This window comes from Canis lupus, chromosome 27, assembly GCF_011100685.1.
Source record: "Canis lupus familiaris isolate Mischka breed German Shepherd chromosome 27, alternate assembly UU_Cfam_GSD_1.0, whole genome shotgun sequence".
Classification (NCBI taxonomy): domain Eukaryota; kingdom Metazoa; phylum Chordata; class Mammalia; order Carnivora; family Canidae; genus Canis; species Canis lupus.
In genome coordinates, this window is record NC_049248.1 from 43,857,851 (window position 1) to 43,875,890 (window position 18,040).

The 18,040-nt window shown below is 58.5% G+C and overlaps 2 protein-coding genes and 2 long non-coding RNA genes across 7 annotated transcripts; 2 read left to right on the plus strand and 2 right to left on the minus strand.

Moving 5' to 3' along the window:
- Positions 1–1,787: 1,787 nt before the first annotated feature.
- KRT88 (keratin 88) lies at positions 1,788–7,144 on the plus strand. Of its 3 annotated transcripts, none has more exons than XM_038577733.1 (6): positions 1,788–1,905; positions 3,467–3,592; positions 5,065–5,285; positions 5,968–6,075; positions 6,238–6,269; positions 6,717–7,144. In XM_038577733.1, the coding sequence occupies exons 1-6, from the start codon at positions 1,903–1,905 to the stop codon at positions 6,815–6,817; spliced, it is 591 nt and encodes a 196-aa protein (XP_038433661.1). In that variant the 5' UTR covers positions 1,788–1,902; the 3' UTR covers positions 6,818–7,144. The 3 variants fall into 3 exon arrangements, with proteins under 3 accessions (XP_038433661.1, XP_038433660.1, XP_038433662.1); XM_038577732.1 differs by having other exon boundaries at positions 5,968–6,058; XM_038577734.1 differs by lacking the exon at positions 5,968–6,075.
- LOC111092819 lies at positions 2,903–9,203 on the minus strand. 2 transcript variants are annotated; one of them, XR_005380165.1, is made up of 4 exons: positions 8,416–9,203; positions 5,850–6,040; positions 4,453–5,365; positions 2,903–4,158 (listed from the first exon to the last, which is right to left on the minus strand). It is a non-coding gene; the product is annotated as an uncharacterized LOC111092819 (long non-coding RNA). The 2 variants fall into 2 exon arrangements; XR_005380166.1 differs by having other exon boundaries at positions 4,453–5,385.
- LOC111092820 lies at positions 8,143–12,535 on the plus strand. Its single transcript, XR_005380164.1, has 3 exons — positions 8,143–8,448; positions 9,197–9,322; positions 12,180–12,535. It is a non-coding gene; the product is annotated as an uncharacterized LOC111092820 (long non-coding RNA).
- KRT81 (keratin 81) lies at positions 12,531–17,800 on the minus strand. Its single transcript, XM_038577731.1, has 9 exons — positions 17,432–17,800; positions 16,516–16,724; positions 15,686–15,746; positions 14,889–14,984; positions 14,513–14,677; positions 14,190–14,315; positions 13,718–13,938; positions 13,426–13,457; positions 12,531–13,130 (listed from the first exon to the last, which is right to left on the minus strand). Exons 1-9 carry the CDS (start codon positions 17,798–17,800, stop codon positions 12,868–12,870), a joined length of 1,542 nt encoding a protein of 513 aa, XP_038433659.1. The 3' UTR covers positions 12,531–12,867.
- Positions 17,801–18,040: the final 240 nt, after the last annotated feature.

The window sequence follows — 18,040 nt, forward strand, 5'->3', positions numbered from 1 at the left end:
AACCTCAGCAGAAGGCCTAGTTGAAAACCTAAAGACAGAACAGGAAAATCTAAACAGGAAATCTAAAAAAAAAAATCTAAAAAAACAAAAACAAAAACAAAAACAAAACAGGAAATGTTACCTAAAACATGAGGCCGTGAATTCAAAGTGGAAGAGCGTGTTAAGGTGAGCGGTGAGGGCGTCAGCGTGCATCGAACATAGTGGGAGTGAGAAATTCTTCACGAGACTTATTTCCGCTTATGTGCATGGATATGTATGTAGGTACTGATTTGCGATATAAAATATATTTCCTATTTTGAGTTGTGGTTAAAAATTGGTTTGACAGGGGATCCCTGGGTGGCTCAGCGGTTTAGCGCCTGCCTTTGGCCCAGGGAATGATCCTGGAGTCCGGGGATCAAGTCCCACATCGGGCTCCCTGCATGGAGCCTGCTTCTCCCTCTGCCTGTGTGTCTGCCTCTCTCTGTGTCTCTCATGAATAAATAAAATCTTAAAAAAAAAAATTGGTTTGACAGCCAGTATCCTAAACAACCTCTTGTCAAAGCATAGCGGCAGATACGTACCTAAACTTCCATACCAGCGTTATTAGAACAAAGACAAAAGGACACGTGCGCATACTCCGAGGAGAACGGAGAAACAATCACACGCTAGGGTACTACGCAGCTGTGAAACATAAGTAAAGTTAGATGCATCAAAATTCTCACAAATAGCATGTTGGGGAGGGAAAAGCAAGTCACAAAAACAGTCTAACTCTATTTTTTTTTAAAGATTTTATTTATTTATCCATGAGAGACACAGAGGGAAGCAGAGACACAGGCAGAGGGAGCAGCAGGGTCCACGTGGGGAGCCCGATGTGGGACTCGATCCCAGGACCCCGGGATCATGCCCTGATGCTCAGCCACTGAGCCACCCAGGGGCCCCTAATTTTGTTTCTATAAAGCTTAAAGTTAGACAAAACTGAATGATTGCTTAGGGATTCACGCGCACATGATAATAAAGCCGAGGAATGCTTAATACAGAAACCCGGGATAGTGGCTACTTTGGAGACTGGATGGGGTCAGGGACAGAGATACTGTGACCAGGAAGGGGTCCACGCGGGGCTTGGAAGGTACAGGTGGGCACACAAGGATTTGGTTTATTACTGCTGCTGTTTTAATCGTTAAATGTTTGTTACGTATACTCTTTTGTATGGATGAGAAGTTTATAAAACAAAAGGAAAACGCTGCTCAGCTTGTGCTCCTGGTCCCTGGTTACTCCTTCAGCTCAGAGGATCATCCTACCCGGAGTTCCCTGCCTAGTCTTGGAACTGCAGCCCCTCCCGTCCCAGGGTCTCTCTCCCTCCTGTCTATCCTCCCACTGCTACCAGACAGGCCTTCCTTTTTTTTTTTTTAAAGATTTTATTTATTTATTAATCAGAGACACACAGAGAGAGGCAGAGACACAGGCAGAGGGAGACACAGGCTCCATGTAGGGAGCCTGACGTGGGACTCGATCCCGGATCACGCCCTGGGCCGAAGGTGGCGCTACATCGCTGAGCCACCCAGGAGCCCCCAGACAGGCCTTCCTAATTGCACACCAAGGTGGTCGTCTGCTCAAGCACCTTTTGGGGCTCCCCCATTTCTCACTCCATATGCCCAAACTCCGTGGCTCTGCATGTTCCCCCCACCTGAAGGACCCTTCTCTTCCTCTTCTCCCCTTTCCTTTAGGTCATTCCAGCCCAAGGACCTCCACAGTCCCACTCGGGTTGACAGAAAGACCCCTTCCGGCCACTGTCAGAACTCTGCAATTATAACAGGGTGAGGTCACAAAGCCCCCAGAAAGGAGGGGCTCCGTCCTCAGAGGCGAGGGTTCTGGGAACCACTTGGGCTGGAGCTGGGCTTAGGGAGGAGAGTGCAGCTCATCATCATGGTGAGACTTGTCCCTGGGCGCACTGGGTCACATGGGACAGGGGCGTCCCAGACTCTGCCCAGATCTGCTGGACGCAGCCGGGCCCAAGCTCGGGGCCCGGGTCTGCAGCTCTGGGGCAGGGGCGCAGGCAGGGCCGGGCTGGGGGCTGGGGCAGGGGCAGGGGCGGGCGGGCGATGCCTGGCTGTTCATACCCCTCTCCCTCGCCCCGCTGCCCTGGAAAGCATCTCGCCTGGGGCTGGTGTGAACGGTTCTCATCCTCTGGGTTAAGGAGCGTGTGCGACTGTACGTTCCTCGGGGTGGAGAGCCAGGAGGGCTTAAGAGGCAGCCTAGCTCAGCTGTCGCCCGGCAGGGTCACTCATGTCCCCCCGGGTCCCTACCTCCTCGCACGGTAGAGGCCGTGAGCCGCGCCCAAGGCGAGCTAGTGGAGACGGTGACAGCCACCTGGCCTACCGCACAAGTGGGCGTGAGCCCCCGTGATGCACTGGAGGCCAAAGACCTCGAAGGGTATGAGGCCCCGTGTGTAGGTACCGAGCCCGCGCTGTTTACCAGGGGGCCTGCGGAGACGGGGCGCACGAAGGGAAAGGCCCCCTGGTTCTGTCCCTAGAAGACAGCACCCCCCATAGTGGCCTTGGCTTTGGGGAAGGAGCTGGAATCGGAATCCCTGACACTGATGAAGGGCATTAATCAAATTAAGGAAGTTTCTTCAAATTCTCAGATTCTTTAAAAAAATATTTTATTTTATTTTTAAAATATTTTATTTATTTATTCATGAGAGACACACACAGAGAGAAGCAGAGACACAGCAAAGGGAGAAGCAGGCTCCATGCAGGGAGCTGGACGTGGGGCTCGATCCCGGGACTCCAGGATCACGCCCTGGGCCAAACCGCTGAGCCACCCAGGGATCCCAACAATATTTTATTTATTTATTTGAGAAAGAGAGAGAGAGTGAGAGCGCACAAGCAGGGGGATGGGCAGAGGCAGAGGGAGAAGCAGGGAGCCCGATGTGGGCTCCATCCCAGGACCCCGGGATCACGACCTGAGCTGAAGGCAGACACTTAACCGACTGGACCACCCAGGTGCCCATATTCTTAGATTTTTTAAAAGTATTTTTCAAATTAGGAATTTCTGCTAGGGTTTTACAAAATGGCTTTTGTGTTAATTGAGGTGATCGCCTGCACTGAATGACCGTAACTGATTTCCTGAAGTTTCGCTATCCCAACGCCTGGGATGAACCCTATGCAATCCCAAGCCCACAGCCTCCACAGATTACCACCCTGCCTCCTTCCTCGTGCCCTCTGCTGCCATCCCCTTCGGCCTCTCCAGACCCAACAGTGCCCACCAGGGTGCCCGCCAAGCGCATTGCATTCTCTCCACAACCCTTGGCGATAGAAGAGATTATCACCCCCATTTCACAGATGGAGAAACAGAGGCCCAGAGCAGTTAGATGCTCTGTCCAAGACGGAGGTGGACGGGTTGGCACTGGGGCTGTCTTGCTGGCCTCAGCTGAGTGTCCCTGTGGGCTCTCCCTGCCTCTCCGGTCCTCCCCCTGTGCCCCCCACAGTGCGAGGAGGTGCAGGCGACCGTGCAGAAACACATGCACAGCCCGAGGCACAGCAAGGAGGAGCTGAACAGGCTTAACCAGGCCATCCAGCGGCTGACTGCGGAGGTGGACGGCGTTAAGAGTCAGGTGAGGGGTGGCTGGGGGGTGCCCCAGGGTGACGAATGGCGGGAGGGCGTCCATTATCTCCGACAAGCCGACTGCTCATCCTCATCCTCCGGAACACACGGGCAGAGTTTCTCCCTGTGTCTGAGCACACGCAAGTGTGGCTGTAAGCGTGCGCCCCGCCGCATCGGCCCAGGGCGCTCTGCCTTTCGTGTGGGCAAGTGTTAACACGCAGGTGAAATACGTACAAACACGGAGGCTTGCACGCATTTCATCTTTCGTGTGTATGCACATTTTTGTATCCGTGTGTATTTTTCAGAAATTGCACAAGACTTTGCCTGGCCGTCCGGCTTTCTGGGTTCTCTTTAAAAATGTGCAGGTTTGGTGACATTTGGCTGGAGAAGAGAGAGGCCTCTGTCTTCTCTGTCGCCTTCACACGGGGTCACGCTCCCTCTGTGGGCCACAGACACCCCCCGGCTCCCCGCTCCCCGCCCCAGGTTGCATCCTTCGACACAGAGGCAGAGGGCCCTTTGCCGTTTCTCATCTTCTTGGCTGGCATGTGGAAGACGAAAGGCACCTGTCCCACGGCTCTAAATTAGAGAAATGAGACGCTGAAAACCTGCGGGAGGTCCTGGTGATTGCAGGACAGTGAGAATGCGGAACTGGGTACTACTGCCCTAGAGCTAACATGTGGCCTTGATGTTTTGATGCCTCCAGCCAGGCCTCTGCAGGCATTTGGGTTTGCAGCTCATGCTCTAGGACTTGGGGAGCAGGGGTGCCCTCATGAATGCTTTCTTTCTTCCACGTCTCTGCCTCTCAGCTGCCTCTCTTTCCTCCCAGCCACCCTGTCAAGCCCCCCCGCCCCGCCCCAGCCCATGCTGTACCTGCAGAGGGAAGGGGTCTGCTCCCTGCAGATACAGGTGCCCCAGGCCCGGAGGGGTTCTCCTGTCTCCAGGAACTGATGACCATGAGGAGAGGGGCAAACTGTCCGGGTTCCAGGGGGTGGCACAGCGAACGGGTGGCCCTGTCACGGTTCAGTCTCCCACCAGCCTCAGCTGTTCTGACTCCCACCCCTCCCACCCCGTTTCCTACGCACCAAGCACACCTCGCAGGGCAAGCGTTTATCGTTGCTGTATTTCCCCAGAGACTACAGGTGCTGGTTTCTTGTGAGGAAAGGGTATGCTTCCTGCTAGTTTCTCTTTATGGAGCAATAATCTCAGCATTTGATGCTTCCCGGATCCTAGCTCCTGGTAGAAGACTCGAATTCTAGATGCGAAAGGCTCTGTCTCAGGCAGCCCAGGTGGCTGGCCCCTAGGGTCCACCCTGGGAGCCGGGCAGACACACAGCCGCGTTTTTCGGAACAGGCAGGCCCATTCCTTACAATGATCTCTAATCCTTCATTGGTCCTCCAGCCTCTCAGAAAGGTCTGGATCCTTACGGGGCGGGGAGGGTAGCAGCCAAGGATGTCCTGTCTGTGGTCTTCCCTTTGCCCCCAGCCCTGTGAACTGGACAGAGCCACAGAACCACCAGCCCTGCGGGAGGACGGAGCCTCAGACAGTGCCCAGGGCAAGCTGGCCTGGCTGGAGGCCGCCCTGCAGCGAGCCAAGCACGACATGGTCCGGCAGCTGCGCGAGTACCAGGACCTCATGATCATCAAGCTGGGCCTGGACTTTGAGATCGCCACCTACCGCAAGCTGCTGGAGAGCGAGGAGAGCAGGTGAGGGCTGGGCGGTGCCTCGGATGTGGCCGGGATGAGGCGTGCTGGGGTGTGGAGGTCACTGGCTGGGTCCTCAGCAGCTGGGGAGGGGTGGGGAGAGCTGACCTGGGTATGCAGCGACTTGTTCTCCTGGACCCACCCCCCCCCCGCCCCCCAGCTTAAGGCCCTTTAGACAAAAAGTTCCAGCTAATGAGCACCCTTGGCACCTGGCAGGGGACTACTCGTGAGGTCATTCCCCCGCAGGGTCAGAGAGCTGGGGCCAGTCTGTCCATTGAGCCCAACCGGGGGGAAGAAGGTCCCTAGTGTGCAGTGCCTTGTCCTCAGTTCAGCCTTCTCCCCCCAGGCTTGGGGAAGGCAGGGTTTATGGGAACACGTAGGGCCTGGCTTTTAACCTTAGACAGCAGAGACCCAAGGGCTGAATGCTCCAGCTGGGCACCCCAGACCGAGGGGAAGGAAGGGGAACCCGCCACGCTTATTCTCTCCTTTCAACCCCACAAAACTCCTGGGAGCTAGGGGGCATCATCCCCATTTTACAGACGGGAAAACTGAGTCTTGGGGGTATACCTCAAGGACGCACAGGTCCAAAGTGACGGGGTGAGGCTTGATCAGTCCTCTTCAGATAGTTGAGCTATCTCCTCTGTGGTGTCCTTTAAAATGCCCCCTTCGTGGTTTCCCCTTTTAGGCTAAGTTTGGGCCGAAGAAAGCATAGATCTTCAGCCTTCTCTCTCCTCCAGGAAGTCATCAGTAAAACTGAGCTACCGGAATTTAAGCAGGAAGGACTGAGTTTAAGGTCCCGAAGGATCTGATGCAAAAGGGGACCCAGGAGCGGGCGGGGTGGACAGATCTCTGCCTGTGGTCGGGGAGAGTCCGTCGGGAGGGTTTTGTTTTGGGGAATGAGGATTATTATGCCCAGGAGGTATGTGAACTCACCGCTTCCTCCTTCTCCCCGCAGGCTTGGTCTGGGATTCGGGACAGGGAGCCTCCGTGAGTAGATAATAGACTTAGCTTGGGTTGGAGGGATCGGGTCCCACCCCCTCTCCTTTGTGTGTGTTCTTTTGGGAAGGGAAGGGGTCTGCTTCCTCTGTGTGTCTCCTTTTTGGGGGGTTTCATCTCATGGGGGTGATTCTCCGTGCAAGTTGGGGGGAGGAGGCCGTGCGGTCTGTTGTTCGGGGGCAGGTTCCTTTGGTTTGTCCCGGGGTGTCGGGGGAGGTTCTGCGGGTCTGTCCTTGTGGGAGGGACTTTCATTCTGCCCTGGGGAGGCTCTGTGCCCCCGACTTCGGGGAGGGGGCGTTCCTGAGTGTGTTTCTCGGGGGAAGGGGCCTGGGCATCATGACCTGGGGGAGTTTGCACCTCCGTCTCCTGGGGCGGGGGTGGGGGAGGCGGGCCTGGGCATCAGGAGTGTGTCTGTCTGTCTTGCCCCCCCCTCCACAGCCACTCTGGGCTCAGCCCCCCGCAGCCTGGCCCGCCTGCCCGGAGGAGCGGGCCCTGGCGGCCTGGAGAGGAGCACCCCTGGCGGCGGCTGCGGATGCTGAACCTTCCTGCACAGCTCCCCAGAAGTCGAGGACCCCAAACTCCTGCCCCAAGGCTGAACCCTGTGCCCCAGACACCCCTCCCGTGGAGCTAACCCTCACCTTGTCTTTCCCCCTTGCACCCCCCACCCCTGCCCCACCCTGGAACGTCAAGTCTTGGAATCGAGCTTACCAGGGACCGTGACTGCCCTGTCCCCTGGGGGAAGGTAGCTGGGCTACCTTGGAGGACGCTGTGCCACTGGGGAGGCCCAGTACCCTGCTCCTGTCACCTGCCCCCCACTCCTCTTTCCCTGGGACTCCTCCTCCTTTGCAATAAAAAGTTCTTCAGTGGCCCGAGCCCGGCGGGGCTGTGTGAGCCTGGATTCCTCAAGCGGTGCCCGGAGCACAGGGGGGGCTGATGGAGCTTGGAGCGAGGGGAGACAGGAGGGGACACTACCAGGAAGCAGCCCTCGCCCTGTGCTGTGTGGGTCCACCTGACTCCAGTTGGTGATGATGCTACAGAACGAGGATCCCAAGGGTTTCGGTGTGGGGGTGGGTGACCAAGGGCCCCTGGGGAAGGTGAAAGGAGGGGTCCGTTCCTCCCCAGGTCTGCTTGTTCCCCAGCCTGGGGCCGGGCAGCCCCGTGTCTGGCAGAGCTGCTGAGCGCTGGCTTCATTCACCCACACGCCGGCTCCACAGACAGTGCGAGGGGCAGGTGCAGGGCTGAGCCAGCAGGGCACTCTGGTTCTGGTGGGGACGCGGCCAGAAACGGGGAAAGCAGCCCCAAAGAGAGTGGAGTGGGGTGGGGATGAGGGCGAATTGTCCTCTGCTGCCCTGGCAGGGGCGCTTGAGGACAGGCTCCGGGGGAGATGCTCCTCGCAGACCGGGGCTGGGGCGTGTGAACACAACTGGGTGGCCCAGGCCCCGGTTCTAGTGTAACAAGGTGACTAATGGGGGGATGAGAATGACATGCCTTGGAGGAGGAGGAGAGTGTGTCTTTGGAACCGCATGGAGGGCTCCAGTCCTACCTCTACTTCTAGGTCTAGTTTGCTCTGAGTGTTCACGAGGCAAGTGGACTTTGTTGGGGGCGGGGGTGTGCATGGAGAAGATAGGCCAGTTTGGGGTGGGGGTGGCCAGAAAGGGCTGGGTTTCTGGGCTCTTTCTTTGCCACATAGGCCCAAGCCCAAGAGAAGCTTCCATTTGGTGAGCTCACATTCTTTTCTGTTGCACAAAGGGTTACATCATCGACACATCTGGGAACAATGGTTTCTGCTTTCTATGTCCCTGGGTGGGGTAAAGGTGCGTCATTGGCCAGAGGCCCTGGCTTTACCTTTTAAGGTACACTAGTGCCAGGGTGTCTGCTGTGTTCTTCTGGGTCCTTGCCCAGAAAACAGGTATCCAAAAGGCCCCCTTCCTGGGTAAACAGAGCAGTCTCATGCAAGAGGAATGAGACCGAAACTTGGCTGTAAGGCTGCCGCTCGTACCTGAGGGGTAGGGGACATGGGTCCACTGGAGCCCCATTTGGTCAAACGACCAACACCAGCCGTGTAAACATTCTTACCACACGCCCAGTGCAAAGTAACTGCCTGAAAGTGGAGCCGCCCCTCTTGGAGATTTCTCACCTGGGCTCCGCGTTCCCTGCGTTTCGCCAAGAGGTAATGACATTCTGTGATTTTCAAGGTCAGGTTTTTCCAGCTCCTGCTGTGCTGATGGTGTCAGGGGAAGGACTTAGAGGGAAATATCACCTAGGAGGTGTTGGCAGGATTTATGGTGAACATCCCGCAGCCACATCACCGAGGACTGGCTGCCCACATTTTCCCATTCCAAATCCCAAGCCTGATGTCACTCCAGGTCCCAAGGGCTGCCAAGCCAGATGAGGCTTGCGTGTCTTGTGTGGGCCACCAGCAATGTTTGCGGTTTGGGGACCGATTCCCTGAGTGGCTACGGGCCACATTCCATGCTGGGGCGGGAGAGAACTGTTTGGTGCATTTATAGAGAGTCGTTTACCAGCCTATTTAGAAGCTTTGTTAGTCGAGGTGACTTCTGAAGGGAAGCAGGTTGTCACCTGTTTAGTCATCACATCTCTGCCGAAGGGGACCACGAAGGGGACCACGGGGGTCCGCCTTCTTCTGTTGGCTCCTCATGCCCGCCTCACAATAGCACTGACGCATGACAGATGCAACTTAGTAGTGTTGGCATCTCAATGTGGACCCCTCAAGGCCAGTGGCTGTCCCGGCCGCCCATCTCCAGGGCCTGCCCCGCAGTACCGATGAACCCAGCGAGGCTCTGTGGTCCCGTGTGGTCCGCTCTGTCCTTGGATGCTTTGGGTCCTTCTGGACCCCTTGGGAGTCTCTTGACGGATGAGTCTAAATACAATCCTTCCCGATGTAATTCCAACTGCAGTGTATCAGCCAGGCCAGCCTGGAGGAAGGAAGGAAGGTTCTGGATTCTGTTTCCGGTTTTGCTGTTCTCTTGGCCAAACGTTGCCTGTTTCTGAAGCTCAGTCCTGCCCACCCCCCAATCTAACTGGTGAATATTCATTTACCCTTTTATTTTTCCTCCCTTCTTGACCTCTCTGCATGTAGTTTACCCATCAGAGGATGCCACAGGGTTGTGTGAAATATATGTCGCTCTAAAGTACTTGAAAACATAGTAAGGGGGGGATCCCTGGGTGGCGCAGCGGTTTGGCGCTTGCCTTAGGCCCAGGGCGCAATCCTGGAGACCCGGGATCGAATCCCACATCGGGCTCCCGGTGCATGGAGCCTGCTTCTCCCTCTGCCTATGTCTCTGCTTCTCTCTCTCTCTCTCTCTCTCTCTCTCTCTCTGTGACTATCATAAAATAAAATAAAAAAAAAAAAAGAAAGAAAACATAGTAAGAATGACATAATGTGGGCAGCTTGGGTGGCTCAGTGGTTTAGCACCTGGGATCGAGTCCCACATTGGGCTCCCTGCATGGAGCCTGCTTCTCCCTCTGCCTGTGTCTGCCTCTCTCTCTGTGTCTCTCATGAATAAATAAATAAAATATTAAAAAAAAAGAAAAGAATGACATAATGTAATTAGTATCTCATGTCCTAGAGTCCTGAGAAGGGCTTTGGGCACCTTTAGAGAAGGTTCTGCAAGTCTAAGGCTGGCTGGTCTCCTGCTGTCCCAGGGGGAGCTAGGGTGTCTACAAGGCAGGAGGGGAGCTAGCAGAACCCACTGACTAGAGCTGGGGCTCCCTTGGCTGGAGGCCACCTCCCTACCACTCCCCCCTTAATCCAGTTCTCTACCTGGGACCCCCCCTTCCCCACCAGCACGAGTCCCACCTGGGTGCTCACACTGCAGTCCTAGCCACAGGTACCCGCAAAACTCCCCTCGAGCACGTACACGCAGGCGCACGCACACATCTAGAAGCGCTCACAGTCACACACATACACACACGTGCTTCCACCCAGATGCCCGGAGACGCACATACACCCGGAGGCCGTCCTATTGTTGGACCCGCAGACAGCTGCCCACAGACGGTGAGCTGCGTGGGATGAAGGTACAGACAGTACGCGCCCAGCCCAGCTGTCGGGACTCCCCACCGTCTTCTAGCTCCTAGTCCTGTCCCATCTCTCCTGGAGACGAACAGAGCTTTAAATTGGTAAAGGACCTCAGCAGCCATTTTGCCTAAACATTTTATTCTACTAGTGAATGCACCGAGGCCCAGAGAAGGGAGGTGACTTGCTAAAGGTCGCACAGGGAGGTGTTCCATTCCCACCCCCCAGCCCCCAACATTCGGCATCCCAAGTTCCATGTGCTGGATTCATTCACTCTTGCTTCTCTTCCTGAGCCTGTCCAGGAGTGGGAACTAGAGGGAGGCGGGGACGGTGCTACTGGAAATGGGACAGAGCCGGAAGTCAGAGCTAGAGGGAGGCTGAGGGCAGGTGTGGCAGGCAGGCCTTTGGGCTGATGAGACCCGTGGGATGGGAAGGGAGGGGTCAGTTGGCAGAGATGAGAAGTTCATCGGGACTGGAGGGGCGAGTGGCCGCTGAACCGAGGGGTAGAGTGATGGAGCTGGGGTTTGGGCCTCCAGTCCGGACTCCCGATGGCCTGCTTCTGAGCTGTGGGGTGTCAGCTCTCCCAGGGTTCCTCTTCTTCTTCTTTTTTTTTTTAAGATTTATTTATTTATTCATGAGAGATACAGAAAGAGAGAGAGAGAGGCAGAGACAAGCAGAGGGAGAAGCAGCTCTTCGCAGGAGCCCCACGTGGGACTCGATCCCGAATCCCGGGATCACGACCTGAGCCGAAGGCAGACGCTCCACCGCTGAGCCCCCAGGTGTCCCATCTCCCGGGGCTCTGTCCAGCTCAGGATTCCATCAGGAGGGTTCAGGGGCCATCTTGGTGGGTGGGAGGCCTTGGGTCGATCCTCTCCCTTAACAGAGCATTGGTCTTTTCAGACCACTCCCTTCTGGTCTCTCAATATTCTTATTTATTGCTATTGCCCTGAGGGGTGGGGAGGGGGACTTAGATTTCTGCTACTGTCTTCTGGGCCTGGGCCTAGAGGTTTAGAAACTGACCCTGCTGTACAGATGGATGTTCAGGGACTTGCCTTTGCCCATAGTGAAGCTGAGGGGCCTCCTCCCCACTTTCTTTGCTACGTGTAAGAGCCTCATCAGTGTCAAGGGCGCAACGGTTCTCTACACGAAGGAGCTCAATGGCCCGAGATGTCGAGATTTCTCTCTCTGTTTGCTGTCTGTGATCACAGGTATAAGTGTGATATCATGTGCCTGTAATCAGTTTGCAGATGTGCATGGGAGGCTGGACAGTGCCACGGCCCCGCTCCCTGGAGGGATTTCCACGTTACGTTCTGCAAAAGTATGCTGCTAACAGCAAGCGCGTATCGTGGTTATTTTGTGGCGGGAAGTGCCTAAGTGCATTGTCCCGTGTATGAAATCCCTAGTCCTCCCATCTGCCCTGTGAGGTAGGCGCTCACGTATCATTTTCACTTTAGAGATATGGAAACTCACTTTAGAGATATGGAGAGGCCGAGAGAATGGCTCAAGGCCACTCAGCCAGGAAGGAACAGAGCCCAGTGTTGGATCCGAGGAATCTGGCTCCAGAGACTATGTGCCTACCTCCCTGCCACCTCATCTTCTTGCTATGTGCTGTTTCCTTCCTCGGGGGTCATTTATCAGCTATGGCAGGTCTCCAAACCCCAAAAGGACTCCATTAAAAGAAAAAAAAAAAAAAAGAAGCCACATCAAAGGCTTTTTGAAAGTTTAGACCCTGTTCTCGTATCTGTCCTTTAAAGAATTCTCATAAATGGCTCAGGCATGAGTCTTCCCCAGCACAGCAGTGAGTGATGTTTCCTTAAGCTTTGAGTGGCTGGTGAGTCTAATTTTTGTTATCCATCGGTTTACAGATCTGCACAGGGATGTCTTCTGGGAGGCAACGCGGGTTCGTGAAATGGCCACTGGTGGTGCACACAGGGTTCAAACACCAGCCGGATGCTGAACCTTGTGGGGCTCTGGCCTGGTTACTGAGCATCTCTGGCGTCTTCATCTGCAAGATGTATCATGGGTGTGTGTGTGTGTGTGGATGAGATCGTGACAGTTGTGTGCATAGATGGTGTAGAGGCCCTCAGTCTGAGCCTGCTGTGAGCCCAGGGGCAGAGGACTGCGCTGGAGACCCCAGACTAGACCTTTCTCTGCTCCATGTGACATTGGGGACCCTCCCAAGACCTACTTTTCTGGAAAAGAGAGTTGCAGACAAGGCTCAGAGTTGGCTACATTGATTTATTGGAAACACAGATCAAGACAGACATGGGCACGGCAGAGGTGGAAGGGGGAGGATTGGGGAGTGGGGTACCGCCATCAGCTCCAGGGCAGCCTCTGGCCTCTGAGCCCCCTTCCTATGGGCATCAGAGGAACTTCTTTTTAGGGGTAGCCTTTCCTAGCACCAGCAACGGAGCTGAGGAGGAAGGGATCACACACAGACAAGAGGCCGGGAGTGGGACAGATCTTTCAAAGTGCCAGAGAAGTAGTTGAGGCCTTGCTCCCCCTGGACGCTGGGCGGGAGAGACACCAGGCCCGAGGCTTGAGTTCGGGGGTCTAACATCTGCGGCAGCTGCTGGCACACGAGCCCACGCCGCAGGAGCTGATGCCGCAGGAGCCCACACCTCCGGTGCCCAGGCCGCAAGACGTGATGGAGTTGCAGGGGGCGCAGGGGGCGCAGGGCGCACAGGGGGCGCACATACCCGTGCTCACCGCCAGGTTCCCGCTGCACGGGGCGCTGCACACACTGCCGGTCACCGGCCGGGAGCCCGACACGCAGAGGTCGCCGCAGACCACCCCACCTCGGGAGCTGCTGACACCTGTGAACCCCAAAGATTCAGCCAAAATTCTGGGGGGTGAGTCATCAGCCTCCCTGATGATGCCCTGCCCCAGGCCCTGAGCACTGGATTCAAAGTCAGGAGAGTCTTTACGTGCAACACTGGTTCCATCTAGTTCCAAAGCTGCCGCCTTCCTTGCTCTCTGACCCCAAACCCTTCAGCTGTGATGCCAACCCACTCTCTTGCACTTGGCATCCAGAGGTAGCCCTCCCTCCAGACTGTGCCATCCCTACAAGGAACGGGGTAAATCCATCCAGCCGGGAGCTGCGGTACTCACAGACATTCACGGCCCCGACGCCTTCACATAGTCTGAGAGGGAAGAAGAAAAAGACAACATAAGTGACTCAGCGAAGGCTGCAGATGGAGCTCCCCAAAACTTGGGGTGGGGTCTACAAGTGGTAGAGTAGGAGCTCGGGGTCTGGGGTCTGAGGACAGCCCTCCGGGCCTCCCCACACCCACATGATGGATGATAGGCTGTCCCAGATCTCCCAGGCTGAGCCGGGTGGAGCATGGTGTTTATTCAAGGGGCAGGAATGGGGAGCTCAGAGCCAGGCTGGGTTGGGCCTCACCTGTGCTCCTCGCCCTCCAGCAGCCGCCTGTAGGTGGCGATCTCGATGTCCAGGCCCAGCTTGGAGTTCATCACCTCCTGGTACTCCTTGACCAGGCAGGCCATGTCCTGCTTGGCCTTCTGCAGGGCGGCCTCCAGCTCGGCCAGCTTGCAGCGGGCGTCGGTGAGGGCCGCCTCGCCCTGCTGCTCCGCCTGCGTCACGGCGGCCTCCAGCTTGGTGTTCTGGGGGCGCAGAGAACAGGGTGCTATGGTCCTGGGTCTCTCTCTCTCCATTTCCTGGATGTGTCTGGTCGCTCCCACCTACACCTCCCCCCCCCCCCCCCCAGGAAAAGGCCTCTCCCTTTATCAGCCGGGTCCCCCCAAGGGCCACAACCAGGGCCTCTAGCCAGGCACATGGGCTCGGGCGTGAGTGGGGTGGTCCCTGGGGCACACACTGCCTGGGCGGCCCTGGGGACGCCCAACGTGAGCCCTACCTGGCACTTGGCGTTCTCGACCTCGGCCGTCAGCCTCTGGATCATGCGGTTGAGCTCGTTGATCTCCTCCTTGGTGCGGCGCAGGGTCTCCCCGTGCCGGATCACCGTGGCCTTCATCTCCTCACACTGTGTGTGTGTGGGGGGGGCACAGGGGCTCCTGAGGCTCAGGACGGGTCATCCCGCTGAGCCCCACACCTTGCACAACTGCCACCCCAACCCGAGGGCTGCCTGCCCTTCCCTCGTCCATCCCAGCTGGACAAATCCCAAAGCCCTTTCAGCATCCCTCCTTCTGGGGCTCTGGCAGGGGGAGGCTGGGCCCCGACCTTGCTGCGGTACCAGGACTCGGCCTCAGCCCGGCTGCGGCTGGCGATGTCGTCGTACTGGGCCTTGATCTCGGCCACGATGCAGTCCATGTTCAGGTCCCGGCTGTTGTCCATCTTGACGATGACTGAGGTGTCTGAGATGTGGGCGTGGAGGACGCGGATCTCCTGCGGGGGCGGGGGGAGGATGGAAGATCTTGTTTGCACCCCAGCCTCTCCCAGCACGTGTGGACCCAACCCTCCCTGGTCTCCCGCCCCTGCTCCCACTATAGCCCCATGGACTGCAGGCCTCAGCCCGATCCCAGGCCAACCAGTCCCAGGCCAGGGCCCCCTCTTCCAGGCTGGCTGCCAGTTCTCTGCCTGGACCACGGCCCCTCACCTCCTCATACAGGCGCCGCAGGAAGTCGATCTCCTCGGTCAGGGCCTCGGCGTTGGCCTCCAGGTCTGACTTGCGGAGGTAGGCGCAGTCCACATCCTGGAAACGTGGGGTGTCACGGAGCGCCGAGCACCCATAGTGGCATCGCCCCCAACTCCCCGCCATCCGAGGAGGCCAGGGCAAAGGGTTCCCAGGGTCCCGTTGCCAGCACAGCTCCATGCCCTCTGGCCTGCCCACCGTGGGCTTCACCGCCTCCTGCCCCTCTGACGACGAGCCCCTTGTGCCTGGAGACGGGCCACCAGCCTCTCGCCCCTCTTGTGCTCCCAGCTCTCCTCCCGACCCTCCCTATGCCAACAAGCTCGGCCACCTGGGCCCTGCCGGGCCCCCGCAGTCCTACAAGCCTGCGCCCGGCCCCTCCTGGTTCTGCTCCACCGTCCCCACACCCCGCGGCTGCTCCCCTCCCTTGGGCCACACTTCCCACAACGCTACCCAGGACACTGTCCCTCGACAGAGACACCGCACCATTCTGCCCCCGGGGACCCCAGCCGAGGCCACAGCTTCTGAAGCGGGCAGGACGGCAGAGGTCAGCCCAGCTGGGCCCTGCCCCGGGGCACGGTGCACGTGGGCATCCCAAGGTGGTCGCCCTGCATCAGCACCTGAATGAGCCTTTCGTGCCCCGATCTCTGAGGTCTGCCATCCCGACTTGGCCAGGCCAGGTACCCACACGAGGTCCAGACCCTCTGGGCCCGGCCGTCATTCTAGGTCCCGGACGTCTGTGCTTCCCATGCCTCCTTACTCACCTTCTTCAGAGCCACAAATTCATTCTCAGCTGTTGCTCTCAGAGACACTTCCTCCTCATACCTGAGGCAGAAGAGGGCAGACAGGGAGGTCAGGGAAGGGCGGGGCCTCCCCAGGGCGGCCTCCACTTCCTATCAGGGCAAGGGCAGCATTAGGGACCTCCCAGCGGCTGGCCCCCAGCAGATCCGCTGGACCCTTTCTTGCTGCTTGGATGTGGAACGTGTCTGGGGTTCCCTCCCCACTTTGAATTGAGGGGTCTGGAGCGCCTACATCCCGGGACCTCAGAGCCCGCTTCCCAGAGCTGCCCAGAGGCCCCTCGGGAGGCAAACAACAAGGCCTGGGCACCCAGCTCCGAGCTAGGAGTGGACAGCAGCACCTCTGGGGCACCGAGGCCCCAGCCCCCCCCACCCGGGCGTCCATCCTGGCTCAGGGTCCGGGCCTGGGCCACCCGCCAACCGTCAGCCCTCAGCACCCTCGGCAGCGGGACACCCAGGGCCCCGGGACCCGTCATTCCCAAGGGACAAGAGGCTCAGGTGCAGGGAGCTCAGCATGAGAAGGCCCGAAGCCTGCAGAAGCCCCCTCTGGCCTCCCCCCGGCCCAGGGAACAGCCTCCCAGAAGCCAGAAGGCCCTAGCAGGAGACAGATGTCTGCTGGGGGCATCCGGGTGCTCGGGCAGGCGTCTGGCAGCCGTGGCCCAGACGCGAGGACCCTGCCGCACGCTGCCCCCGGCCTGCACAGCCACTCGCCCCCTGGGACTCTCTTGCCCAGTCCAGCCCAGCGGGCTCTAGGCCACGTCGTTTCCTGTGCCCAGCGTCCCTGCCGCCCCACTCACTTCTTCTTGTAGCCCTCCAGCACCTCCTGGACGTGGTTGAGCTCGGAGGCCAGCCTCCCGCTGTCGGCCTCCACGCACTCGGCCTCCCGCCTCAGGGTCTCGATGTAGCCCTCGAACAGGGGCTCCAGGTTGCTCTCGCAGCACTTGCGGTTCTGGTAGAACTGCCACTTGGTCTCCAGCAGCTTGTTCTGCTGCTCCAGGAAGCGCACCTGCGTCGGGGCGGGAGGAGGGCGTCAGGTGGCTCCTGGTGCCCCAAGGCCACTTTGGGCTGGCGGCGATTGCTTTAAGGTGAACTCCCAGCAGGGATCGGGCAGAGCTGGGCAGCGGGACACAAGGTGACCTCCGGAGCTCCTGACTGTCATCCGTGTCTGCATTTTCCAATTTAGGGACAGGAGCCAGAGCTGAGAAGGCCAGTCCCTGCTCCCAGGTAAACTGACTCAGGCAGACCCGGTGAGTGCAGGGGCCACGTGGTCCGGAGACAGCCAGGGTCTCCCGTTTGCCTCTGCCTCCCTCCTTCCCGCAGGTCAGTGCCCAGCCTGGGTCCTGAGCATGGGTGGGGCAGAGGAAGGGTGGGATTGGGGACACCCACCCTTAGGGTGCCCCTGTGGTCCTCCTCCTAGTCTTCTGTTGGGTCTGGGGACTACGTGCACGGACCGTCCTGTGCCTCTGGCATGAGGGGTCGGAGCCCGTCCCCGTCTCTGTGCGGGGGGGACCTGCCTGCCTGGCCAGAGGTGCACGTGCGAGCCACACCATCCCACCGGGAGCCTGTGCCCCGTAGTCACGTCTTTGGTGCATCCGGGCCCTGAGCTGTGTCCGTCTGGTCCATCAGACTGGGAGCTGCCCCAGGTCCTCCCTGTCCTGCCCCTGACCCCCCAGGAACTGAAGGCCCGGGAAGGGTGCGGCCGGGGACACCCACCTTGTCGATGAAGGCGGCGAACCTGCTGTTGAGGCACTTGATCTGCTCCTTCTCCTCGTGCTTGACACACTGCGCGTTGGGGTCGATCTCCAGGTTGAGGGGCGTCAGGAGGCTCTCGTTGACCGACACGGTGGTGATGCAGGGCGGGCTGGGCCCGCACACGCCTCCCGAGCGGTAGCCGAAGCTGCGGCCGCAGGAGCCGGCGCGGAAGGCCCCGCAGACGCTGCGGCTGCCGAAGCCCCCGGTGAGGCCGCGGTAGCAGGAGACGCCGCGGTAGGGGGCGGCCGTGATGCAGCAGCGGCCGGGCCGGGGCCCGCAGGCCGAGGCGCAGCTGAAGGCGCGGCCGCAGAATCCGGATCCGCAGGTCATGGTGCTTCTGGAGGCTCGGGCGGTGGAGGACAGAGAGGAGGTCTGGAGTCTTGTGGAAACTCCAATGTGCTCTGCAAGGCGCCTCCGTCCTATTTATGCTCAGATCTGAAGGGCTTGGCTGTGCACTGGGTCAATTTGTGCTTTATGGGCTTGGGCGGTTAGTTGAGTCCAGCTCCTCTTTAGAATGTGCTTTAATGGTGGAGTGGCCCGCGCCCTCCTCTGTGTATAGGATGCCAACCT